The sequence below is a fragment of the Camponotus vicinus genome, unplaced genomic scaffold (assembly GCF_025532165.1).
Source record: "Camponotus vicinus isolate PSW18456_S1 unplaced genomic scaffold, iyCamVici1.0 SCAF_5, whole genome shotgun sequence".
Taxonomy (NCBI): Eukaryota; Metazoa; Arthropoda; class Insecta; order Hymenoptera; family Formicidae; genus Camponotus; species Camponotus vicinus.
The window spans coordinates 14232021-14259575 of NW_028141977.1; the positions used below are offsets into that span (position 1 = coordinate 14232021).

The following is a 27555-nucleotide window of genomic DNA, read 5'->3' on the forward strand; positions in this document are numbered from 1 at the left end:
AAGACTCTCGCGCTTGCTGCAACTTTTAATGATACTCGGAATTAGACAAAGTGTCGAGTGCTCTATTACATCCAAGGTTCCGTATAATTTAATAAAAGAGTAAAGTGTTGAGATTTTCATGGCCGTTAAATAAATCGCGATGGAGCGTGCAACATTCGCGCGTTTGACGCACGTGCTCTCACACGTGCGTGCGATAGATACGCGTATTCGTCGGTCACAGGGCACAGGATAAAAGGAGAGATTAATTAGGGATTCAGTCCTTTTGCAACGCCGGATTCGGCTCAGACGATGAGAACGACCTTCGAAGGGTGCGAGGAGCTCGCGGCGACAGAGACGAGGACGAGGTCGAAATGTCTCTGTGTGAGATATTGATTCGCCGGCCCTCTTTCCTGCGGTAGTCACGTGAAAGAAGAAGTGGACGAAGCTCGAAGCCGCATTCGTGCACGTATATCGATTCGACCGGCAGAGAGAACGAAAGAACGAGGGCGAGAGAGAGAGAAAGACGGAGACAAAATGAGAATGAGAGAGACAGAGCGCGGTCTCTCGAGCACGCGAGTCACGAAAGAAAGAGAAAGATCCGTACGTTAGTCGTGTCTTGCCTGCTCGGCTCCGTCTTGTACGTAATAATTATTAATAAAGCCGACCTTCCCGTTTTTCCCGATCAAAGTTTCACGTCGGCGCCGCGGCAGTACCAGCGATTCGTTCCAGATTAACAACACGTGCTATCTGACTCATGTGCACAGGCACATTAATCCTTATCTGAACGCAATATGCCTTTCTTGAAGCAATTTTTTTTTTAAATAATTTAAATTACATTGTTAATATTTCAAATTATTATAATATGTATGTTCTTAAATATATATGTGTAATATATATGTTGTTAAACATATTTAATTATATATGTTCTTAAACATATTTGATTAACGTTTACCTAAATTAATATGTATAATATGTTTGTAAATTTTAATATGGAGAATACATTACTATTTATATTAATATTTTGATACTTATTTATTTTTTTGATTACATGAAATATAATATAATAATCAATAATATAATGATATGTAATAATCAAGGTATTCTTTCTCCATGTGAGACATTAAAATAAAATAGAAAACATTTTTGAAATAATTATAAAGAATATATATGCTAATGTATGCTGACAATGAGCATTTGCGATGAGCGAAAAAATGGTATGCATATAATAGTGCAGTGGAATTTGGATTATGAATATAATTCTAGATTATACTACAGGCTGTCAGTAAATGGAAGTAGAAATATTTCAGACGAACTACAGCAAACGAGCAAAATACATAAATCCAATAGGTTCATAAAACTAAAAAGAGTTTATATTTGCCTGGATAAAGGTTAAATCTGAATTGACACATTTCCTTTATAGATGCGGCAATTTATTGCAAATTCCATACATATGTAAACTTATTCGTAACATTTTTCTCTACATCTTCTTTTTAGTTCTGAAACATATTTTGTTGATTTTCACAATTGATTTTATTCAAAGATTATAGGAATATCCACGCTTATTCGTGTATCAGGATGTATGTTTAGACTTATTGGATAGATGACATGAAAGTTTGAAATATCCGGAAATACAGTAATATTGGAATCGCGCAAAAAATATTTTATTTTCGGCGCTTATAGTTGTTGCATAATATTTCGCGTTATTGTGTCGAGCGATATTTTTGAAACTTAATGCATTCGACTTTTATATTAACCGGATATAGAAACGCATTCAATTTTTACTCTTTAGAATAGTAAGCGGAACGTTACTTTATATTTCTTTCTTTCGAAGGAAAACTTGATTCTAGATTTAAAATTTAAGTTAGAATATTTTGATACTGACTCTAGAATTTTATTTATAATTCTGTCTTGCAATATGAAAATTATATGAAAAATCAAAATATACAAAAAATATATAAATAGACCATTTCAATTTATTTTTTCATCTCCTACCCGGCTATTATTTCAGTTGTCTCTCATTCTAGAGAAAAATATTTCGAATAAAAATTTCATCATTTTACGTAAATAATTGAATAAATAAATATTTTAATATCTCGAAAATTAATTTTAATCAACTTTCTCCTAATATTCTTCTTTATTGACACGTTTAGTAAAATTAATTTGAGCAAAAAATTTATATGGTTTGATTTTGAAAAATATTGTCGATAAAATCTAATAATAAAACACACAATATAAAAATATATTTTATGCATTATATTTCCTCCTAAAAAATATGGAATTTTCATTTGAAATATTTGTCTAAAATAGATAGGAACAATTTAAATAATTGGAAAGAGGAGGGTGATTGAATAAATTATTTTACTGTATATGCAACATACAGATTTTTTTATATATTCTATATATTATTTGTATATGTTTTACTATCCTATAAAAAATAATAATTTACCTTGTACCAAAATATGTGGCGCACACACACACACACATAAAACGATAAATAGAATATGAATCTAAATTCTAATTTGTGTTACAAATTGTATAATAAATTGGCTGTAAAGTAAACTGTACATACTATATGAGGAATTAATTTCTAAATACTGCTCTTTTTTACGAGCACGTGTGATAATTATTGCGCTCGACACCGGATAATATCGAGATTTTAGCGGAAGCTTCGCGTAGCGTTATTTCAGCGATTCTCGCGGAATCCTGACGAAAATAAACGATCGCGCTCGAAACGTTTTTCTTGGCCGTTTGTGTACGCGCCGGACGCGCACACATACGTCGTCATAACTGCCAGGTAACATGAGAAACGGCGGACTCGAGCCCGCTTTTCGTAAGCGGCTTACTTGCGCGACGGAAAATTGTACTAGAGTCCTGCTCGCGCGCGTGCCTTTTTCTTCGCCTTAACCGTGTATCTCTACGTCGTCGTACATAAAATGCACGACCGTGTCCCCGTTTCTCCCCCTTCAGCCCCGAAAGCGCTCCGCGCTCCGATGTTTATGCCGCGCATAAGCAAACACAGTTTTTCTTCGGCTAATGTACGCAGGAGATCGCGAAGAGTTATGGCACGTTGCGAGTTTTCGCAGCTAGAATTATTAAATTATACGGCGCTTCACTTCTCTCTGGTGTGCGCGACGCTATTTGCTGGGTCGATTAAAGCGCTTACGATGCTTCAACAATATTCGTCATTGAATACTGTATACATTTTTATCATCGACTTTAGCCGAAGAAATTAATTGTGTCATTAAATTATATCCTTCAAATGAGAAACGATTAATAATCTTTTCACTATAAATTATATCAGACTTGCAAGATTTTTAACCGTTTTTTTTTTTTTTGTTAAACAATCGATGAACTGATATTGCTAATCTAATATTCCGTTTATAATGGATGGGGTTTGCGCGGATCGCGAATACTGGATGTGTGCGTTTTGACTCTGTATTCAGATCCAGCAAATCTTTGCGCGTATGATTTATTTGTGTTTGTTGATAACGGGCTGTAACGCGTCCCGCTGCCTGTCGATATTTTATTTTATTTTTTTTTTCATATTCGAGTCGCGACGTATTCGCAATCTCGACATTGATAACGTCTGTCGTTTGCTCGAGCGTGCTTGTGCATTGCGTAGTTTTGCGCTTTATCGAGTATATCTGTCTGTCTGTTCGCGGCTTGCGCTTAACCCCGTCCCCCTTTTAACTCTTCCCCCTGCATCGCCGTCACCCCCTATTATCCCCGACCGCTCAGAAGCCCGAAACAGAAAGCATTTTAAGCCTTTGCATCCGCAGTAACGCGAGTTTTCGCTTTTGGTATGTTTCCAGAACAGCAGGAACTGGAGTTCGACCGCGCGGGAGGAGCCAGCAGCGCGCCGAATAAATGACGTAAATCCGAGGAACGGAAGCGCAACGTCACTCGCTAACTCGCAATTCTCTCCTCTCCTCTCCCCGATCCCCCCACCCCGCCCTGCCTTACCCCCCCGGAAACCTCCCTCTCTCTGTCTCGTCGTTTCCGCGCCTTCCCTCCTGGAACACCCCTGCCCCCTCTTCCGTTCGGGTCCGATCCCGACACGACCCGAACCCCAAGCGCGACCCAGCCACCGGACCTTTGCCCTCTCTCGTCGCCCCATACGTCCGCTTTGTCGCGCCCGTCGTCTTTACGCGCTTACAACACCACTCTCTTACCCCTCCCGTTGGTCGTTCGTCTCCGTTACCGATCTCTCTTCGCACGCTTCTTCATCGGCATCCGCGTCCGTCGTCTCCTTTCCCGGGCATCCCGCCCCCGGAATTCCGAAATAACCGACTCGCACGCCGACAGGACGGCGCGTAAGGGTTTCCTCCATCTTTTCACGCACGGAGCGACCCTTCTTTCTCCCACCCTCGTCTTCTTCTACTTCATCGACAGCAGCGGCACCGATAGACCACCGTGGTGAACACGGTCCTGCTCCTTCGCTGTATCCGACTACCAACACCAACGTCCCCGTTGTACTCCTTCCAGTAGATTCACCATCGCGAGAAACACGCGTTGGTTTGAAACCGGATTGAAGGACGCCACGAGACCGGCTTTTCGAGACACGCATACGTAGGCAAAACACACATACGTACACGTACACGCGCGCACGTCGGTACACCCTCAGCAGCGACCAACTGGCAGCCTTCTGTGTGTAATAAAGGAAGAGGAGATACGCGTACAAAAGCGCGCGCATCTAGAGAGCACACTCCTCTTGGTCGACGTTTAGCTTCGAAGGCTTTCAAGCTTTGCTCGACTATTACCACTACGTCCTTGGCTTCTCGAGTGCGGCGTGCTGCAAGATCAAGGGAAGATAGAGGAAGTATAGAGCGAACGAGGAGTCGATAGACGAGATCGACGACCTTCGCCATCGCCTCATCGCGAAGCCAGGAGAGTATAGCGGCTGTGCCATCTCGCCTAAAATCGACCGGAGCCTAATCGCTGTCGATATATAGCTTCACCTCGTCTTCTCGCTTCTTTTCCCCTTCTTTCTCGGTGAGATATCATCTCCTTTCCTCCCTTCGCCTACAGACATCCGGCTTTCACACCCACTCGGAGATTATCGGAGCGGAAAACGCGTGTGCCACGCCAACCTCCTACGAACACGGCCTACGAGAGCAAAGAATCTCAAAATTGCTAACCATCGACGACGACGCCTAAACCCGCCGCCGCGCTCCTACGATTAATTCGCCGCGACGCGGAATCAATAACGGGCGGGAGAGACACGACGCTGATAAGCCACGCTCGAAACAGCCGACGTTGCTGATAAACGTCGAATCTCCGCGAGACGACGATTCGCCGAAATATCACGCGGCAACAACAACGACGACAACCGAGAGCTAAGCGCGACTTTAACGCGAGGAAGATCGAGATCGCGAAAGACCCAGTAAGTGATTTCCCACGCGGAGGATCCACGCACAAGAAACAGTTGCGGGTCGTCGCTAGGCGCGTACATGAGACATTAAGAACGTCGCATCGTGCTTAAACGGAAGATCTGCCGTCTGTAAGGTATAATTAGTTTGAAGTAGTTGAACGACTCCGAGGCACACGCGGGATTTCGCGTTCTCTGTACGTATAGAAGGTGATTGAGAGCGAGAAAGAGAAGGGACGAATGAGCGTGTGCACGTGAGCGAATGGTAAGAGAGATTGACGAGACAGGGTGAAAGCGGAACGCAAGGGTGGACGTTGCGAAATCCCGCGAGCGACTGCCGACGAGCTCGTGTCGCGAGTTGCGATCGTATCCCATAAACCGAAACGTATATATCCTTGGCAAGATCAGTCGACGCGAGTGCACGCGACCGGAGAAAAAGGCGCCGATCATCACGCGAGGAGGAGTTTAGGAAGGAAGAGTGGGAGAGGGAGAGGAGAGTTATCGGTGGTGAATTCGGTGGTGGAGAGTTCCGGGACTTTCTCTCTCTAACGGTAGAGGTCAACGCACGAACGGGGGATTCTTCGGTCTTCCAGGAGTGGAAGAATGGCAATGGTCAACATGAATAACCTACTGAACGGCAAGGACTCGCGGTGGCTGCAACTGGAGGTCTGTCGGGAGTTCCAGCGCAACAAGTGCACCAGGCCCGACACGGAGTGCAAGTTCGCCCATCCGCCAGCTAACGTCGAGGTGCAGAACGGACGGGTCACCGCCTGCTACGACAGTATCAAGGTAACGAACCGTTGCATAATCGAGTTTCCGTTCTCGCGCATAACGAGCGCGTTCGCGCGGAGCGGAATCGCCGGCCGATAAACTCCGCCTTCACTTATCCGACACCCTCGGATAACCGACTAGTTACCGCCGCTATCCCGCTGAAATCTGAAGCTCTATCATTATCATAGCTATTTGTATCAATGCGCGTATCGGTTCTCTCGAGAAGTTGGACAATTCTCCTTACTTGATCTCGATTCTGTTGGATAAGTGAAGTTGAACCGTGTGGCTAATTCAATCTTGCTCATCTCTCTCATCTTTATTAATAGTTTTACTATTCTAATGTCAGATCAAAAATGTTGACAATTGCGTTATGGCGCGATAATAACGATGCCATTGCAATTTCGAGAAAAACTCTTGTGATTCTGTTAGCTACACAAAAGTATCGTTTTGATTTCTATTTATATTGTAAGTTCAAGAAAAAAATCATACGCTGGATTATCTTTGTACCAAAAATAGAAAAATTTAAAGCTGATATTTCAAAAAATTATCGACAAGTGATCGCGAATCTCTCTGAATATTGAGACTTATGCTTGCAGATTATTTTCTTCTAAAATACGTTCTAAAAATCTTATTGCAACGCAGTAGTTAACCGCGCGCATTAGGGCTCTTTTCATCCCGCCACAATCGATTCAAATGAATACATGTGTAGGATCGTCGATCGATCTCCCGCCTGCGCTTTCCGATTGCTGATCTCCCGATACAAAGCCGATAATTTGTAACGCCACACTGCGCGATAAGGAATCGCTTGTAATTTACGACGGGTAATAAGTCTCTTATCGCCGATCAGCGCTCGAAGAGAGAGGGAGGAGGGGGCAGGTTTATGGATTTTAGAATATTCCGTCTCTCGCGCGCGTTCCCGAAGCAAGGCGCGATTAAATGAACGCGAGAAAGAAGGAGGAGAGGCGCGGCCCGTCTCGTCTTCCCAGCGCAGTTTCTCGCCGATATTGAACCGGGGAATTGAATTCGCAGTTATTAATAGCGACAATTATTCAACGCGCGGGAAGCGAGAAAATACCAATCGACATCGTCGATAAATCAGACGCGGGAGGCAACGAGCATTATGCAAAAAAATCGAAGGAGACCGTCGAATCAACGTCCGTTCGCGCCGTTACTTTCAACGATGGTGCCCTATTGTCTGATGGCACTTATACACGCACGCTTGCGATTAGATAAAACGGGGAGGGAGACAGAAAATTTGTGTCTATGTTTGCGCATATATACGTGCGTACGATACGCGTGGGGCGCGGTAAAGTCGTGTAATTGCGCGAATATACATATATATATATATATATACCCATGGATACACCACCTCTCTTCCGCAATAAACTTCGTCGTTATCTTCTTTTCCGCGATAATCTTAGATTATAAGTGAAGACGCAGAGATTAGCGGAGATAAAGCGTAATGCTTTTTGCGACGTAGCGGTCGTTCAGTGTGGATATATTTTCAAATGGAATTTTAGATTTCATGACCGATGAATGACGTCTTTTTTTCCCCCACTAACGGTTAGTATTATCGTCGCGAAATTTATTTCAATGGAAAGTTTAATGCAAAAATTTGCATGAAATATTTTATGTCGACGAGAAAAATTGTGCGTTAAATAATGTATATTCTTTTTTTATGGCGATTTAAAAATCCTCTTTAAAATCATAAAAGTATTCGCAGTCGCTCATTTAAATATGTTATGAATACTAACATTGGAGCAAACGTAAAAATTTCTTTTAACAGTCAGTTGTCATTAATCTTTATTGCTGCAAAATATGATAGCCTATCAATATTCATAGTCATACATTATTAAAGCAGTATTTCCTTGCTTGCTATTAGCATTAGCAGAGACACGAGATATTTTTGTACTCTATCTATTATTTCGCGCAACGTTTTATAATTTAATTCAATGTTCAATTCAGATTGAATTCTCGCTAAAAACGAAATATCTCTACAATTAGATTTCTCATTTATCGCTACAGGGAATAATCCGTCCCAAATCCGTCGAAAAAATCCAATTACTATTATTCGTATTAATAGCACGTGACTTGTATGGATCGATTTTTGCGACTAAAATTGTTAATTTTCGCCTTATGCACTAACGCGCGGCGTTCTTTGTCGCTTTTTTAGGTTCGGTCGAGCGAATACACGCACGCATACGTGGAATGCACGATTAGATAGCAGGTGACAAAAAGATAACAGCCACGGGGAGCGGCTTGCTGTCATATCGTCTGAATATTCTCGAGGCGCGCTCAACGGTCGATTCGTTTTCAGAGACAGATACACGTACACACACATACGCACACACGCGGGTATACACACAGTGACCCGTACGTTGTGCAATCGTGTATGCGAGTCGCGACAAGCGGGGCCGAGTCACATTTAATTCTGGAGGCTATTAATGTCGTGGATAGTGCCTGAAAGGCGGCGTTTATCCGTCGAAATTTGGTCGTTTCTTTGCCTCTTCGTCTCCCGCGCGTTCTTCCTCATTAATGGCGCTTATTACATTTAATCGCTCCGAATGAATGGAGCGACCAACGCGCGCCCGGCCAAGCAAATGCGGGCAAGTAGTATTTATACAAGATGATTCAAAAAAAGTACTAACGATATACAAGTATATATTCTCGCGCGAATCTGGAACAAATCTTGCTTTAGCGAAAACTTGAATGGCAATTATTTTATTCAGCATCTAAAAAATGAAGTGAAATTTTCCTGTCACATGTAACAATGGCTCTCGTGCATTAAATGCTTTATTGAAGATTTTTAAATATAATATTTCAGTAGTTGAAGAATATAAAAATCTAAATTATAAATATACTTGAAAATTTAGTTCGTCAACCTGCACATCTCTCTTCGATATTTTTCCTCTGAAATGACATATTTTGACGAATTCTCGACGAGAGTAAAAATTGAATCGTCCTATACGCCATATACAGGATCCGAATCCGACGAGCGAGACGTTGCTAAGAGTTTCCGCGGTATATGAGGGAAAGACCGAGGTCGTTGCCGAGAGCGCCAATATTACCCCAAAGAAATATTAGCAATAAACCATTGCATTACGTACATCGGACGCCGACGACTGTCTGCCGGGCTTCTCGAAGTATCTCCTACTCGTAGTCCATCCTCTCGCGCCATTTAGGTGCCAGAAACGCGGCTTTCTTCGCATTCCGCCGATGAAATAAAGGCTCATTTTTCGACCAGGAAATAAAGAAGAGAGAGAGGGAGAGAGAGAAGAGACTATCGCGTCGTTTTCCCGCGTCTTATCGCTCCTCTCGCCTGACGCGGATGGTATCTCCGGGGCAAAAGCTAGATTAATTTCAGGAACTCGAGGGTGGAGGACACGGATAACATAAGTTGGCCGCGTGAACCATGAGAATCTAATCGTCCGTTTGCATCGATTCCGCGTGTATTTACTTTTACTATCCTTGACTTTTATTTCCGAGGAAAATACTAGGCGCTCTTCCCCCCCTTCTCCTCGTTATGCCGCTATACTTTCCCCGATAAGAGAAAATCTATTGTTATGTTAACTGCAAGAATTACGCGCTGTAAAATGATAGAAGATTGTACCCCGCCCTCGTAACTTGCCACAAGAAGCTACTAACGACTATAAATATGATCCGCGAGCATTTCCATGTTTTAATATTACCGAGGGATGTCTCTGTTGTTTGTCGACTATTTTCTCAAATGCTGAATATCTTGAAACTTTATTCTAAATTCGTCGAAATTGTACGCATATCTCCGCTGACATTATCTTATATTCGTATCTTACGGTACTAGAAAGTCATATCTCGATAAAATCGATTTATGTTGATAAAATTGATTTATAGCACTTTTTCGTATTCCGTAGACTCTGTGAAGCTTTTTTATAGAGAATTTATACATTATTGCGTGACAATGGAAATGATAGAAATCTTGTACACGCTATATTGGAGTTTTTATCGCTTTTATTCATCTGGCAAAAGAAATCGTATAGACAAGATATCGTACTATCTATCAATGAAGAGAGTCAGGACCAGGAAATATTTAAAAGAGATATAAAATAGATTATATTTTACAATGGTGTTGCACACAATGCGCTATTATATTCACATTTTTTTATTAAAGCAACATTCGTAATTGCACGTAATTTTGTTCGGGTTAAAACTAAATCATTTTGGAATATAAAGCTGTTATATAAATGTATTTAGTTTCAACAATGTAACTAAATATATTCATAGAGAGTACCATAGGTAGAGTATAATGTTTTTATTCTACATAATAATTCGTTTAATAGAGAATAATAAGAAAATGCCAAGAACATTTTCTTACGTGATTTTGTAATTTTTATTCGATTACACTTTTATTTATCGAATAACTTTGGCAAAGTGAATATTACTTGCATTATTCCAATATTAAAAATATTAAGAAACAATAATTTCTCCGTCGTTGTGATTAATAAATAAACAGATTTAATTGCAGAATATCCTAGAGAAAGCGCGAGACTAAATTTAATTTTCATCAGAAACCAATACGTCAAAGACGATCACTTGCATCTTTTAAGCACGATAAATATCCGGAGTAATTAAAGTCGGGATTCTGAGAATTCAAGATTTGCTTGAATTACGTAAACAATAATATAATATCTTGCGACTGGATCTATAAAAGAAAGATTCGTAAGAAACTCTTTTCAATCGTTTACAAATCAAGGGTCGATGCCTCGATATTTTACTTCGGAGGGGAATTCGATACCGAGTGGCGTAAAGAACTCGTCGTTAAAATTAAAATCGGAGCGTGCAGGTGCGGATTCCGGATTGGATAAGCGACGTAGGAGCGCGTGAAAGAGCCGAGGAAAAGGTCGTTAAACCGTTCTTCTCGCTCGTCCCGGTCGTCGCGACGTTACCCGATCCCGTAGCGTCGCGACATTCGCACGTTCGATTCCAATTAGGCCGATTGGACGGCGCGGCGCGATATTAAAGTAGACCTCCGGTTTAATCGCCGCTTCGTCCTCCGTCTCCGACCGTGCACATCGACGTCGGAGCCTATATTTAAAGGGAAATATGACCGGGTTAGATGCGGCCAAGTTCTCGTCGCGTGCGCGCGCGCTCTTTTGTCTTTTATCCCTCCCCCCTTTTCTCCCAGTTCGATCTCCGCGAACAACGCCCGTTTACCCCCCCCCCCCCCGCCTCCCCCCGTTTCGCACACGCTCGTAGCTCTTATTCACCCTCTCGGCGCGTTATCGATTCCAATTACCTTAAAACTTTCAATTAATTCGGCTGTCGAGCGTTTTACGCGCTGCAGGAACCGGCCATTTCTCGGGCGCAGATGTCGCGGGCTCGGGGAACAGTGATGTTGAAATTTAATATCGATGTCGATACTCTTTTACACAGGGCGTTTTTAGCATCGCTCCCGCGAGGACATCGATGCCGATTCGACGCTTTTTCCCGAAAGAAAAATCGCGCGCGTTATCGCTTTTAAATAACGATAAGCGAAATTTCACGAAGGGACGAATAAAATGCGCGTCGACGTGCTTCATTTCGTCAAGTTTGCGCTCTCGCGTCTCTCTCTGCGTTGACGCGACAATCTCATTTCCACGTCTAGAAGTTGCGCATGGACGCGCGTTTTATCGGCTCGTCACGGCCCGTCGCCGATGGCGCGTTTCTTTCTTCCTGTTGCCGCTTTTCGAGCCGTATATACGCGCTCGCGGCGAACGCGATAACGACCCGTTCTCACGCTGATAAACGGCGGTCCAGCGCTGGCGATAATACCGGGGACGCTGCACGAGCGCATCGGCCAGGAAAATTCGATGGAAATAAAATGGGCGTAGTTTGAAAAGAGCGGAGAGAGAAGAAAATACATGGTAAATATAGATATAGATAAAATGCGGAAAGAGAGAGAGAGAGAGAGTAACGCGTGTGATAAAATTTCTTTGTTGCGCCGCTTAATAAAGCCGACCGAAATGTTAATATCGTTGCGGCGAACAGCCGTTTGCCATGTGCGAGTTTAATGTTTGAACTACCAATATTTGCGCGGCGGAATATTATATCAACATTATGCGAGACTCTCTAATTCCGAAAGTGATATAAGTTCACTATGTTCCAAAAGCGCGGGGGCGCACGCAGGCCCGGCAGGAGATAAATCAAACAGCCAATGTTGTTTCATTTTCGGAATTAAATTGACTCGTCGGACCGTCGAAATCGCAATCTAGCGCGATCGCTCGTACGTTTTCGGTATTTAGATACGAAAATTAGAACGCTCGACACGACATTCGAAACATACATCCTGCATCGGGACAATTTGCGCTGAAAATTCAGTTGCCGCGCGGCTCATCCATCTCTTGTTGGAGTTTGATTATCGTTTTATCGCGACTTTCACACACAAATTTAACAAACGTTTATACGTGATTCTCCACAAATGATAAAACTGTCAAACGATAATATAATACCGCACATAATCTTTTACGACATCGTAATTCGTCATTGAGAAAAACAATAAGACGGGAGAATAAATAGACATCATTCAGCGATTTCTCGCTTTACCGCAGCGATTGCGCAAGTTTCGTCCAAGTCTCTACGCGAGAGAGAAGCGAGCCGCAGTTTCCTGGGTCGGTCAACGTACAGTAACATTAGATTCTTGCGGGATTCACCGGGCAACGGCAGCGTCGTATTTCCGTGACAAGTGGCGAGGGGGAGGGAAGGAGGGATTAGAAAATCGCGAGCGAGCGAAAAGGGGGCCGGTCGGCCCGCGTTTCACACCGGTGGACACGAAAAACATAGTTAACAGCTGCCGCCGCCGCCGCCGCCGTCGACGTCATCTTCGTCGTCGTCTTCGTAGTCGTCGTCGCGACTACAGCTGCACCTGTCGCGTCTGTTAACGCGCGACTAAAATACGGAACGCGCGATGCGAGCGAGAACGAGCGGGCGAGCGAACGGAATTTTCCCGCCGACGATTACGAGGTCGCTCCTTTTCCTTTTCTCTCGCTCTCCCCCGTTTTCTTTAACCTTCCTCCTACCTCTTTTCTGGCGGACCACTCGACAGGATGTACCTGTCCGATAGGATGAGGTTCAACGCGCTCGCTTCTTCCGCTTTCCGTCCGCAAAATTTTTCAATATTCTCGCCTAGCGAGATTAAAATGTGGAAAGACGGGCTTCTTGTTCGGCGTTTTTTTTTCTATTTTCTTTTTCCGCGAGCCAGCTTATACATAAAACTACCGTCGATGTACAAGGTAATTTGAAAAATTCAAGATAAGTAGTTCTCTTTGCGAGCGAATGGATCGCGCGCGTCTGTTTTTTAACTCATTATGACATGAACCTTAAAATGAATTGATTAATTTAAGAGATATATTATTAACAAAGATGTTAAATTCAAACATCTCTGTGCATGAAAATATATGTGTTAAAATTAACTAAAGTAGAGTTTGATATTATTTTTAGATAGTTCAAAACAAACTTAATATATTGTAATAATTTTTATAATTATTTATAATTTTTTTCTAATTAGAGTAACTGCAAGTTGGAAAAATTATATGTCAATTTTAATAATGTATATTTTACACGCGACAAGTGATAGATTTATTTCGATAATTCTCTTCTACATACCTCATTATCTCACTCGTGGAAAGAACAATTGATGCGTTTGATCTGTTCAATGTGAGCTATGCGCTATCGTGTCGAGGCGTGCCACTTGTCTTTCAACACAGGAGACAAAGCACGCTGCTCGTTCGAATGACCTGACTTTTTGCGTGACACAGCGTGAATTCGTCACATACGCGCGTTGAGAGAACAAACGGTTGCAAAAAGTCAATCACGAATGCAGTCGTTAATGCTACAAGAGCTGGCATATTTATGCGCAGCAATGAGTTTAAATATAGCCGAACTAGAGAATTAAATCTTGTGGAGAAAGAGAACGAGGGAGATATTTTTAAAACATTACTTTTTTTTTAAATATGGCATATATATGTATGATTTTTACAAATGTTTTATATTTAAAGGAAAAAATTAATTATTCCGATTGCATTATATATATTACTGTGATGAGATTGTGTATTTTATTAATAAATTTTTATAAATTATTTTTAACCCAATCTTTCTACTTTTGAATTCAGTCGATAGAACTTTGTTGCTTTTTACACTTGAACCACGTAGTATTTGAAAAAGAAAATGTGCACGCGTGAAGAGAGACGACTAACATGTGGAACATTATGGGAAGGGCGGCTAACACGGAGGGGTATAGAAAACATGGGGCCCCTATCGTTAGTTTATAGAATCGATCGTGGTCGGCGACAAGCGGTAGACAGACTGGCGGGTTTTACACGCCGACACGGATAGGCAGATAGACGGACGGGCGCGGGTTCGCGACAGGTAAGCGGCCGGCAAGGTGTAGGCAGACGGTCTGGCAGGTTCTCGCGTATTACTTCTAATCTAAACTACACGGTGCACTATTTCCGCGCCCCTTTTTCCACGTATCAGCGGTGATATAACTCGCGTTATTATTAATACGCCGCTTAGGTAAATATCACGGAACCGACATACCTGCTCTCGATTTTATCAAATGCGACCATTATCGAACAATTATTTCGTTGCATTACAAATCTCATTCTGGGCGATTTATATGTATATAAATTTTCGTGGCAGAGAATATTCAATTTATGATTTTACATTTCGTACATTTTAATGTATATTTTGCATACACATATGGTTTTGATTCTCTTTTTAAATGCTTTTTGTATTATATAAAATTATAATAGATTTCAATTATAGATTTATTGTCATTATATATTATCTAAAAATAGATTTAATATGGAATTAATTTAAAAAAACATATATGTAATATTATATAAATTTATATAATCACGATAATAGCTATTTTCTTTCTCTCGCCATTATGAATATTACGGTTAGTCGTATTTTCTTTTCATCGATTTTCTACGTTTTCGAGTTTAAACTATTACAAATATTACAATATATTGAGAGTGGAAGTATAGCAAAACTAAATTCGAGCATGTGTATTACTTTTAAACTGCACGATACACTATTTCTGTGCCTCCAGATATCGGCGAGGATATAGTTCGCGTTATTATAAACTGTTATGTGTGTAAAGCCTAAGTAAATATTACGGCATAGTTAATGGAATTAGATAGATTAACCGTGTTTATTGTAGCACAATTAATTCAGCTATATTTCTAATGTCGAATCGAACAAATTGAAACTGTCACAGTTTGCCTTCGAATAGTTGTACAAATAAAGTATTATAAAACTATTATATACTTTACAGTTTTATTAAACAAAATGAGTACTTATCGGTTTTAACGCCGTTACTTTAGCTTAATCAAACTAAAGAGTTTAGCGTTTCTAATATGTCCAAGAGACGCGGGGAATTTCGGAGCATGTATTATAGATGAGATGAGGGAACGAAGGGAGAGCCGATCCGTGCACGACCGTGCATTGTTGGCCTGAAAATCGATTCGCGACACGCGGCAAGTAGACAGACAGGTTTACATGCCGACAGACAGATGGGGAAGACAGACAGACAGACAGGCAAGGCAGGCAGGCAAGCAGGCAGGCAAGCAGGCCGACCGCGACAGACGGGAAAGCTAAGAGCAGGGCGAGAGTTGCCAGGTTCCCGTGTATTACTTCTAGCCCGCAAACTACGCCTCTGCTCCTCCTTCTCGATATTACGTCTCTGATATTCCCGTGAGCTTCCCGGAATATCTTACGCGGTGCCGTCTAAACGTTTGCTATTCCAGCCGAGTGGAAATTCATTTAATTGCCCCGGAAGATCAAGAGCTCTCTAGACCATCTCTCCTACCTGCGCTCAAACCTTTGCCGTTTCTTTTTTCGAGATCTCTGGTCTCGTCTCTGAGCTACCGTCGTTTTCGCAATCAAACGGAGAGACTAATACCGATCGTCACTCAAGTTGCTCTTCCAAAGACGCTGCCATATCGTCTGTATGTCTCTACAAAGATGCAGTTTAAATGCTAGTTCAATATAGTACGATTTCTATTACTTTTTCTCTTTTTACAAAGAATTTTATATCTTAGAATGCGCGACGAGCTCTAGAATCTTGCTTCGTTTTCAAAGTCAATATCTCATTTAATAATGTTTATAATTTTAGATATTTGATTACAGGCTTTTAATAAAGTGTTGTATTTATTATCGAGCTAGAAATACATCTACTTTCTCGTTTGGTAAAGCTGTTTGCTTGACAAATTTTGAAAATGTAGTCTTAAAGAAACGCACGAACTCGATGTTATATTATTCAAATCTTTAATGATCGACGAATTCAAGAGCTTTGTCAAGGTTGGAACGCGAATCGAAATGTAGACGAGCGAGATAGCCGTTGACAAACGTACGATCGCTCGTTATCGGTTCGCTCTCGTAACCAGATGACTCGATCCGGGCGGTTAGATCTAGGCAGGTATCGCAGGTAGAGCCTCTCGTAATCCCTCGCAGGTTAGCTTTGCGGTCCAGCATCGAGGATGCTCGATGTGTTTGTCCGCCTTTACGTGTATATGTGACCGAAAAACCGTACAGGTGCACAGGGCGCTAGCCCCCGCCGCTTTCACATAATTTACGACCGGACGGCATTAGCCGCAATGCTTGTCCCTGTAATAGAACGGTCGGATCCGTTAGGATGGGGAAGGGAAGAGGGAGAAAGGGGTCGAAATCGGCCGGAGAAGGATGATATGCGGGGAGGACTGGGGAAGGGGGGAGGGCGAGCGTGCGAGGACGTGCAGGCCGCGTGCAGTTTCGTGCGTGTCGTGAATGAAGCGGGAGGGAGGATGCGAGCATCGAGGAGGGGTCTGGAGGGCGAGTAAGGGCGGAAGGAGACCGTGGAGGATACGGGGGACAGGGGGGATGGAAATGGCGATGGGAGGCGCGCGGATGGCATTCTGCGGTCAGTTCAGTATGTGCCTATATGCCGTCATGTGTTATCGATTCCCCCCTCCTCCCCCTCCTGCTGAAGCCCTGCTACCCACCTATCTACCTATCTACCTACCTACGTTCATGCCACACGGTATAGTTACCTCTATTCCGAGCTATGCGAGATAAACCCGCCGCTAATCTTCCGCTTTCCTCTCTTCCCCTCCGTATTTTACTTCTTCTTTCTGCCCTCCTTACTTCTCGCCCCCGTTTTTCCTCCAGTCGCAGCTATTGTACTCTACGAGCTTAACTCTAAACGATTTTAGAATACAATGTCGTCGACTTCCGTCGCTTTAAAGAGGATCGTTCCGCGAGTCGAAATCACGAAGAGCGACAAGACGCGAGGATGGTATTCGAAATGACGTTAATGTTTTACCATAGATATTTCGATTCAATATCGATTTGCGTAACCATTGTTTCGATATTACAGCTCCAGGAATGGTCATTAATATAGCAAACTTCCTTCAACGTCGTCTTTGATAATGTTCAAGCGCGGGTTATCGAGATCTCTCAAAACTTTCTGGTATAATCGAACTGTCGAGTTTAGTCGTAAACGCGCGGTTGCGAGTCTTCCCACTCCGTTTTCAAGTATTGTCTCCTCGAGTCGAGACAGCCGTCCGTTCGGTCCACCTGAGCGACTCCAAAATATATTGTCTTCCGCTCCATGTGCAGCGCGGCTTGGGTTTCCAGGGCTATCGAGACTTTCTAATAGCGTCGTTTCTTCTTTGAATCGAACTTTACATTACGGTCGTACATGTACTGCAATCTCGAGAGTGACTTACGATAGATCGGCAGAGTTTCGTCTGTAGGGCGCGATCCGTCTTTTTTTATCTCTGTATCGAAAATCGTTAAAAATGTTTGGGTCCTTCTTCAAATTTTTCTTCCTATTTTATCGCAATAGTTTTTCGTTAGTTTGCAAATTTTTTGTTTGCCTCTCAAGTGTTTTATAAAATAAATCGACACTTTTTAGCTGACGCTTTTAAAGACAACACAATCGTATGAAAAGATAATTGCAACAATTATTCGCGAATAATGTTGCATCGGCGCGAGTCAATAAGACAAAAGATTTTTTTTTATCAATCGCACATCACACACTATCGAAGGATCTACGATATATTATTTATTCAATCGCTGCTTGATCGAAGCGGAGGCTATCACCGCTCTATTGTGTAACCGTCATTATTCCACATATTCCCACTATGGTCCATTCCATTCCTCGTATTATCCCATATTCCGTCGGCTTCGACCACGACAGCTCATCAAATGTACATATCGAATACCTCAGGCCTGTGGCGGCGTTCACGGGCCGAGTATCGAGGTTTATGCAACGAAAAATTTACTTATTGATCCCCACCGCGCGACACGCGATGCGAGGAGCTCGTCCCGCCTTCTTCCGTCTGAAAATAACATTGAGTGAGTCAGTCTGGAAGCCACTACGTTAGCACGCGCGACCGCGTAATATAGGAAGTGGTTCTCCTCGAAGAATTATGTATTTAACTGTGCTGGAAGCGGTACTGCAGCGAGAGGGAGATAAATAGTACAGTAGACATATAAGATAAGAGAGAGAGAGAGAGATAGAGGGAGATAGCGGGAGGAACGGCCGATAAAGGATCACGCACGCACGCCACAATCTCGAGAAACAACCCCGATCATATCGGTCTAATTGATAAATCGTGATGCTCCATTAAAGTAAGAGTTCTCCGTCAGATTGTATGCACACGCGTCGCTCCTTGCGTGCGCGCGCGCGCGCGATACACCTGGCGCGGGATCTGTATGCGACTCCTCGCGCTTACGCATTGCGTGACTCGGTAACGCATTATACCGCGCATCTATTTTTCCGTCGAGCTTGTCGGTTAAGTAATACGATTGCGAGATCCGCCAACGCGTTGTTGACGATGTTTCCCCCGACTTTACCGCATGTTATTAAAATTCAACACGCAACGAAATGCACTTAATCGTAAAATGGACGCTGGATGAATCTGATAATTTCCGGATTTCATTTTTATAACCATACATTTTTATAGCGACAAATAAAATTATACGTGTCTCATTTTTCTCTCTCTCTCTCTCTCTCTCGAAAGTGAGCACAAAATGTTATTTTTATTGTAAATCAGCGAGAGAGACTTCGGCGATTTACCTCGTCGTTTTCATCGAGAAATCTTTATCGTTCTTTTATCCTGGAAATTCACAGCGTGTCGCGTTTTAACGGGATATATTCGTCTAAATAGAATTTCAAAGTGGGTCGTGAACGCGCGGTCGTTGGATTTAAAGCGATTTTCGTTTCTGACATTCTCATCGATGTGGGAAACTGATGATAATCAACGACTACGCTCCAAAAAGTCGTCCTTGCGCGAAAGCACTTCGATCCTACAATGAGGTTCCGCACTCATCCGTGCAGGATGCAAAACGCCGAGGGTGTTTTTAATGATGCACCAACGCTTTTTTGTTCGTATCACATTTTCTCTAACTTTTTACTTGTCAATTTTCTCGCCACAATTTTTGCGGCTGTATTGCAAATGCGATTTTCACATGATGGTATAAATAGAATAAAAAAAATAAAAATGCGATAAATGCATTTATTGTAATATAAATTTTTTTCAGTCATTTTCTATGAATGTAAATTAAAAGAAAAATCGAGATAACTTTTAACTTACAATTAGTAATAAGAGATTAAGAACAAGAGTAAAATTTAATATATAATTAATATATAATATATATTCGACAAGATACAATATATATATATATATTATTTATATACGATAAAAAAATAAAATAAATACAGAAATATTATAGATAGATACACATATAAATAAATGAATAATGAAAGTGATTTTACGAAGATGAGAACATCTTTAAATCATCTGCTGTACTGTTAAATATATAGAAAATTATTATCTTTTTATAAATAAATTAATTTAAAACTGTTAAAAAATTATATTTTTGAAACACTCAAAGTTTGATAATTCATTTTTAGATTTTATCTGCAGATAAGTTAAAAATTGAGCAGCTAAAATTAAGAGTTCAAAATTGCAGTAATTTGATTGAAGAAAATTTTAGTACATTAAACGATTTTGTCTTTCCTTTTGCGAAAATACTAGTACAAACTCGAGTAAACTTGTAAAACTATTACTACCACTTGCTCGAGAAAATGAGCGCGAAAGAGAGGGAGGGCCGAGGCCCGTTCGTAGTGCAGTTTAATAATAGTATCGCTACGTTTGCTCTCGTCTTCGTCTCTTCTCGTCTCGTGGTAAGAAATACTCGTCGTATTTACCGCGTGTGGTCCCCGCATAGTTACATCATTTGATGCTAAAATGGTCTTGAGACGATGCTTGAGTACAAAAACGTGTTTCCACTAAAAAATTCGCTATATATAGGCGTGTTTCTTATGAGACAGATTCTTTTATAACGCAACGTTCTGCCTTAGTAACTTTGGCGTAATGTAAACATCGAGAGTGTATTAAAACTCGAGGAGCGAGGGAAAGAGAGAGAGAGAGATTTCCTCTACATTTCGCTGGAAATGTTGCGCGAAAACGCGAGAAAGATCGGTGATGACAGGGAAAGTAGAAAGAGGGTGGTTGATTTTACCGCAACGATACTCCACGTTGGAACTTCAAACGAACGCGTACAGTGCAAACAGCTGAATACCATCGTACCGAATTTTTGATGAAAAGTGCGCGATATTTCCAATGCAAGCGATATAGAGATATTAGAACGTTGGAGAAATTTTACTTCGATTCGTTGCCGAAGTGAGTTGGCAGATGAATCGAGTACACGTTGCTACGAATGCAACGTATCGCGAAATGCACAGCGTTGGTCAATTTCTTTAAAAGCTGGCTAAGATCCCGGGTGCCGTGCAATCTATCCGACTCTTACTTAAACTTGAGTCTCTTTTTGCCTTATTTATTACGTTATTCACGTTGCATCCAATGATACGAGTACACTTTGCTATCTCGAACGAATCATCGTTAACTTGGTTAAACTTGGAGAAAGAGACCATTCAATTCGATGATCTGCAAGTTTCATGCTCGATTATATATATTCTTGAATTAAGGTATTTTACGTAAAACGTATTTCTAGAAAAAAACGACGAAGAAATCAAATATACAATTTATCGTCAGATAAAATAGTCATTGTTATATTGGAGTTGTATCATCACTTGAGCATTTTTTATTTACAAAAGGGATAAATTCGCGTATCGCACCTGAAAAATTTTAAGATTTATAGTTTATTTACCAGTCTTCTCCGTCTCTCTTCCTCTTTCTGTTCACGTCGCAACGAGAAAGTTGAAAGATTATATGAACACTGGGAATTCCGCGATAAAAATGATAGAAATTATGAACTGCGAGGCAAATAATTAGAGCTCGGGCACCACGCTCACGTAGCTGAATGTAGATACTTGAAAGTCCAAGGGGAGAAGAAGTAAAGTTGGATGCGCACGAAAAGTCGTTAAATTTAATTGCAGCCATTTGACGAGCGAAGATGAGATCGCCGGACACCTGTTTATGCTCTTTTTTTCTTCGTACATTTAATCACGTCGCAGAAAGATGACTGTCGCGAATGGAACTTGAACGATGATAATTTTATTGTTATGTACTACGACTTATGTAGAATATAGACTAACGAAAAATGCAGAGTTTGCTGTAAAATGATCGGTCAATTTCATCTTACAAAAGTTTGAGGTTGAAAGAGAAACTTTTTAACAGATTACCCTACTCGATCAATCTACAACGCATCGAAAATCTTATTCTCAAAAAGCATAGTTGACCGACTCTCGCGTTAAACCGTACAATCACACACAAATATATATATATATATTTATGATTAAAGATTCTGGCTCCTGTTGAAGTTAAGGAACGATATTTTACGAATTAGTGTTACCGGTCCTCGGCGATGCGCAAGCTTGCGCGTTCGTCGCACTCGATAAAGCACGAAGTGGAGAATAATTCACTGCCTTATCGGTGCGAAATCGCCGAATCGCGCCGCTCTCTCGTGTGCGCGCATGTAATGCGTCGCGGATTTCCCGTTGAATACCAGCAAGTGAGAGAAAGGGAGGGTGGGAGAAAGAGAGAGAGATGTGCATTCACGACGAGCACGCACTCGAAAGCGAGGTAGGAAACGCGAAAACTCGTTGGTGATTTTTGGACATTTTATTTTCGCTCTGTTTCCCTCTGCCGCCCCCCCCCCCTCGCCTCCCTCTTCTTCCTCTTTATCCCCGCACGGCTTGACGCGCGGTGAGAGATACTGGATTAACAATGCATTAATTACGTTTCGTTGGCACGACCAACGTGGCGGCGGGGTCTGCATTTCCGAATTATACGCCATGGCAGATTACTCGGATAAAATTCAGCCGTATGCGGGAATTTGCATACCGTAATGATGGAATACCACGGGACGTTATATCCACCCTCGTCTCTTCCATCCTACAGAATGCTCACTATGCGGTGGTTGTCATACGAAGCGAGACAAAGAGAAAAAGAGAGATAGGTTTTAGTCTTAATAATTCTTAAATTGCGCGTATATGAATATTTTTCCAGCTACCACGCTAATGTCACGCTTCAATATTCTTAAATTCGAGAAGCAAATATATATAGATTCTGTGTAATGTATCGATCAGTAGTATTTGATTTGATTTAGTCTGCGCGGATTTCGAAACATTAATTTATTAGCGCTAATTATAATTAAATAAATTCTCCTTTTCTACGTGTGCGATTTCTATATAATCGATATTAAATATGTTGAATATTTAATGTGACTTTATATTGTTTAGGAATAAAATGTATTTTCATATTGTTTTTCATCTTTATATATATAAGTATTCTTGTTATAAAATTTTTTAATAAATTTTTCTCGCATACATAGTCAAATAGGAATGTGATGAATTATTTTTTTAATCCATAATATATCTCTAAATACATTGTGTACGGATTAAATTTCGGATATCGTATAAATGAATTGTTATATTCTCGATATTTGTATATATTCACGAGTTATTGTCTTCTCGACCTCTCCTCAACGATTGAAGATGAAAGACGGAAAAGAAGAAAAAGAACAGATTATGTAGAAAAGACCGATACGGATAAAAAGGAGATCTAGGGAGTGCGAGAGTGAGTTCTATCTCGCAGATTAATGTATCCCGCAAGGCCACGTTGTCTTGAATTGCTCCGCAGATAATTCACGGCCACGTTGGCGTCTAGCTTTACCGAGATGCAAATATGACGACGAGGAAAATGGTGCGGAATTAAAATCGGCAGACTAGAACTCGCATGGGAAACCATGTTGTATTTTGAACGAAGGTGGATGGGAAGAGCGCTGGGGAATCCTATATCGATATTTTTCCATAGTCGACGGAAAGTAGAAAGAGGAAGCCGTATTTTCGGGATTACTACGTTCTCCGAGCCGCTGCTCAAAGACAGCGAGAGACAGGAGGACGGGAATGCAAAAAGGGAGCAAAGCAATGTTATGCGTTGTTTGTAACAATAAAAAGAGAATCGATATCACCGTGAAGGAAGAAACGTTGTCGCATCAGTTCTAGGAACAAAAAGCCAAAGGGAGAACGGTTGGAAGGAGAGTAAAAGAAAGGCGGTATATCTTACTATGGCAATACTTGGAAGAAAACGATACGTTGTATGCATTTCGACGAATTCTAACGATCATCGTGATGATATTATAATTTCTCTGTAAATCTGCTAATTCATACTTATCGCTCGATTGCGGCTAAAAAAAGGAAGAGAAGAGTGAGGACGGATATCTGTATAATACTCTCTATCTAGGATTATTTAATTTTTCGAGACCAAGTCTAGACTTTTGACATTTTGTTAAAATCAGGATTATGGTTTCGTTGATGAGAAAACAATATGAAAAACGAACGAAATCAATATGGGGGAGAAATTGTTGGGGTTCGATGTTGATTATGAACGGCAGAGTAAGAAATTGAGATCGGCACAGACTGACACAAAGGAAGCGCGAAAATCCAGCGTCAAGCGGAAGAAACGAAGGAGAAGAGAGAAAACTCTTCGCGGATAGTTCTAGTTGGAAATACCGACGAGTCTAGCGTGTTCAAAGGCAAGATGACGCAAAGGTTCAAAGGAGAACCCGAAGGAAGAGGATGGCGGAGAAATCGATATCGCAAAGGGATATTTGGTGAATCTGTCGCACAATTTCCACACTTTCGTGAATAAAAAGGTGAAAATATTAATGGAAAAATTTATCGCAACATTGAGAAAAAAAGAATAATATATACTCTGTGCTCTTATAAAAATTTTGCCAATATAATAATATTTGGTAACATTTTTTAAAAAGAATATAATTTTTTAAATTGTTTAAAGTTTTTTTGAATCATAAATTTTCAAAAAAAATACATGAATGCATAATTTTATAAAAACAAAAAAAATATATATGATCATGGTTGAAATAGAATCAAATGTAAATTAAATTTTATAAGGTAATCTTTACAATCTTTAAAGTTGTATTAAGATGTATGAAAAAAAAACATGTAAATATATTTTTAAAACATACCCGAAGTGTGCGAAAATCAAAATATTTGTCCATCTTGTAACGATGATGTTAAAGAAGATAGATCAAGAGGTGACGCAGAAATAAAACACGAAAAGTTCACAAACGTATTTAAAGAAATCACTCTTCATGTGAGAGCCGAGATATTGCTTTTAAGCGCTCAAGTACTACCAGGAGAAAGGATGAAGACGTTCCTGTTTAAATAGCGTTGTGTCTCTCGCGGAGATTTAAGTTCTTTTCGAGCTAACATAAACCTGTCGAATCCACAAAGACGTAGCGAGAGAAGTGTACGAAGATGCCGAATTATAAAGACATCTAAAAAAGACTGGTACCTGATCAGAGAGAAAGGCGAAGTCAAAAGGGAAGGCTACGAAGGAAGGGTAAAAGTACGAAGAATTGAAGTGAAAGAATGTACCCCATTCCTCTTCAAGAAGAGTTATTATATCACATACATAAGAGCTCGTCGGCCAACGTTTACTTTACGATATCACGAGTCACCGGAGACGAAGAGACGGTCTATCACGATGCAAAGACGATGAGAACGTCGAAGCGGAGGAAGCAACGAGAGATTCGAAGGAAGAGACGGTTGTGTAAGCATAAGGATCGATATTAGCGGGATACTACTTCGAGGAAGGTCTACGAACACGATTCTCGCTTATAATGAGAGACAGGAGGTCTGACGAAGCGGAGGGAGGAGAAGAGGACCTGGCTTGGTAACGGGAGAAAGGTAAACGACTAGAGGCCGTTTGAGAAGGATATGAAAGAAGGGAGATGGCGAATGAGCAACAGCCGCGTCGCTGCTCCTTTGTTTTCTCCGGGACAAGAGGGTGGCTTCGTTTTCGTCAGAGTTTTGTCAGCAACATAGAGAGCCCAGCCAGAGTATCGTTGACTCTTTCGACACTCTTTCTCCAACGCGAGAAAGAAGGCTACGTCGATTAGAGAGAGCTTCTTCCATTAGGGTCATCCGACCGCGATCTCTCATCTGCCATGTCTACTTCGTTTAGCTGATTTCTTGCGAGGAGGAAAAATGCCTTGCGCCGCGAGCGGTCCCTCTCGAGAGCGGAGCCTCTCACCGTCGCGGTCACGGAGTGCGCTAAAGCCGCATCTTCGTATTACAATTTTGCTTGTGGTCGCTCGTAACTTCCACGTTAATGCGGAACGTTTCTCCCTTACTTTCGTTACTCCCCTCTCGCCTCTCATAGGTTTTTATATCGCGCGAGCGCGACGATTATGTCTCTTGAAACAAAGGATCGGGGAGTGCTTTCATCCGTAATTTGACGCCCTTTGACCGATCAATGAAATTAGTATCTACGGTTACACGTTAATCCGTTTAAATGGGAGTATTTCAGAGCCGGCCATGTAGACATTAATATATTTGGGTGATGTATTGTAACTATTGTGATATCGCGTATATCGCGCGCATTGTTACTACGCGGCTTAACTCTACGTTCTCTCGTGTATTTATCGAATAAGTTACATTTTCGTTGATCTGGTTCTATCGGAAATTCTGTCTCTCGTTTCCACATTAATATTCTGCTCGACTGACGCATTGTGAGCATTGCCACTATCGGTCTACATGCGCAACTATCGGTCTCATATACAGCGAATAATTAAATCGCCATGGGAGTTGCTCGTACCTTGCGTAACATATGACAGTTCTTTCCTAATCACTTTTTATCATCACTTGTATTATTCGTACACATATTTAATAAGTATATATATTGCGCATTGTGTAAAATGATAGTTGAAAGAGCGGGGAATTGCAATAACCGAGAATTTCGATTTTTGCAGTCGAGAGAGTTAGATATTGTGACTCGGAAGTTGAAACTTGGGAGAACTCACGCGTGAGAATTGAAAGTTGAAAAGCGAAAAAGAAAGTCGATGTAATAACAAACTTATAGATGAAATTGCGTGTTTACAATAAAGAATAAATGCATTTTCGTCGATCGAATTGGATTCGCCACGAAAATTACGTCTTGGCTGAATTCGCGACGCGTGTAACTCTCGAATTAATTAAGCTGGGAATCGTTCGTCGAGCAGAAATCAGCGGCGTGCGAATGCGCGCGTCTCCAGCCGTACGTTTGCAAATGAGACGGGGATACCTTTTTATCGTCGGGAACAAAAAGACGTGGATGCGAAAGCCACGACAAAAATGTCCGCCATTGTCCGATCCGGGTATGCAACCACACTTATACGCGCACCTCGTTGGGCATAATGAGAGCATTGTTCTCTGAAACTATAGTCACATTGTTGTCACACTCTTCCCTCTCGCGGTTATTTCTCGTTGGTCTTCCTCGCTGGACACTTTCAATGCCATCTTTAGCTCCGGCTTCATTTTTTTCACGCTATAGAATACTCGATGTCTTAGCGCGCTGCGTCTGCGGTTTTCTCGATAACGGGACGATTAGCTTCAAAGAGGCTAATTATTTCTCGGCATTGTATAGAAATGTATTTTTTCTTTTATGAATTAAATTGAAATACAAACGGGAATTTAAATGGAAATTTGTTTTTGCTCTTTTTCTCTCATTATGTAATTTAATCTAATCTATTAATTAAAGTCGCAATTAACAAAATGGAAACTACGATTTTTTTATTATTTTTTTCCTCGAATTACGCGCTTTTAACATTTGATTTCTCTCTCTAAAATTCTATTAATTTTTTTATCTGAATTTTTATCGTTGATTCATGTATTTTTGAAATTCAAAGCGTAAAGTATGTGTTTATTAAACAAAGACAAGACAGATAAATGTATGCAAGCATTTTTTACACGTCTGCAATCTTTCTTTATTTTTTCACCTCTGTCGTTTACATACGCGATAACCGTGAAACGTAGGCGGAGATAGAGTCTAATAAAAACTGCTGAAAGTGCGAAGGATCCCAAGAGAGAGAGAGAGAGAGAGAGAAAGAGAAAGAGAACGAGTCTCGACACTGGAAAGAAAATACGAAACGGCCGGCCAAAATTCGCGCAAATGAAACAATATTGC

At 41.3% G+C, this 27555-nt stretch overlaps 1 protein-coding gene across 19 annotated transcripts in view; it reads left to right on the forward strand.

Moving 5' to 3' along the window:
* Window positions 1–27555, forward strand: part of LOC145972463 (protein muscleblind) — a 374150-nt gene that overhangs the window by 15966 nt on the left and 330629 nt on the right. For 16 of the 19 annotated variants that reach the window (XR_014439170.1, XM_083101106.1, XM_083101107.1 and 13 more), the window contains exon 2: window positions 3792–6136. The exons of 1 other annotated variant lie outside the window; for it this stretch is intronic. Coding sequence is in view for 17 of the 18 variants with exons in the window: in XM_083101106.1 (XP_082957232.1) it covers window positions 5951–6136 (186 nt within the window). In the remaining variant the exon portion in view is untranslated. The remainder of the gene's footprint in view (window positions 1–3791; window positions 6137–27555) is intronic. 2 more of the 19 variants (XM_083101103.1, XM_083101102.1) reach the window with 2 other exon arrangements.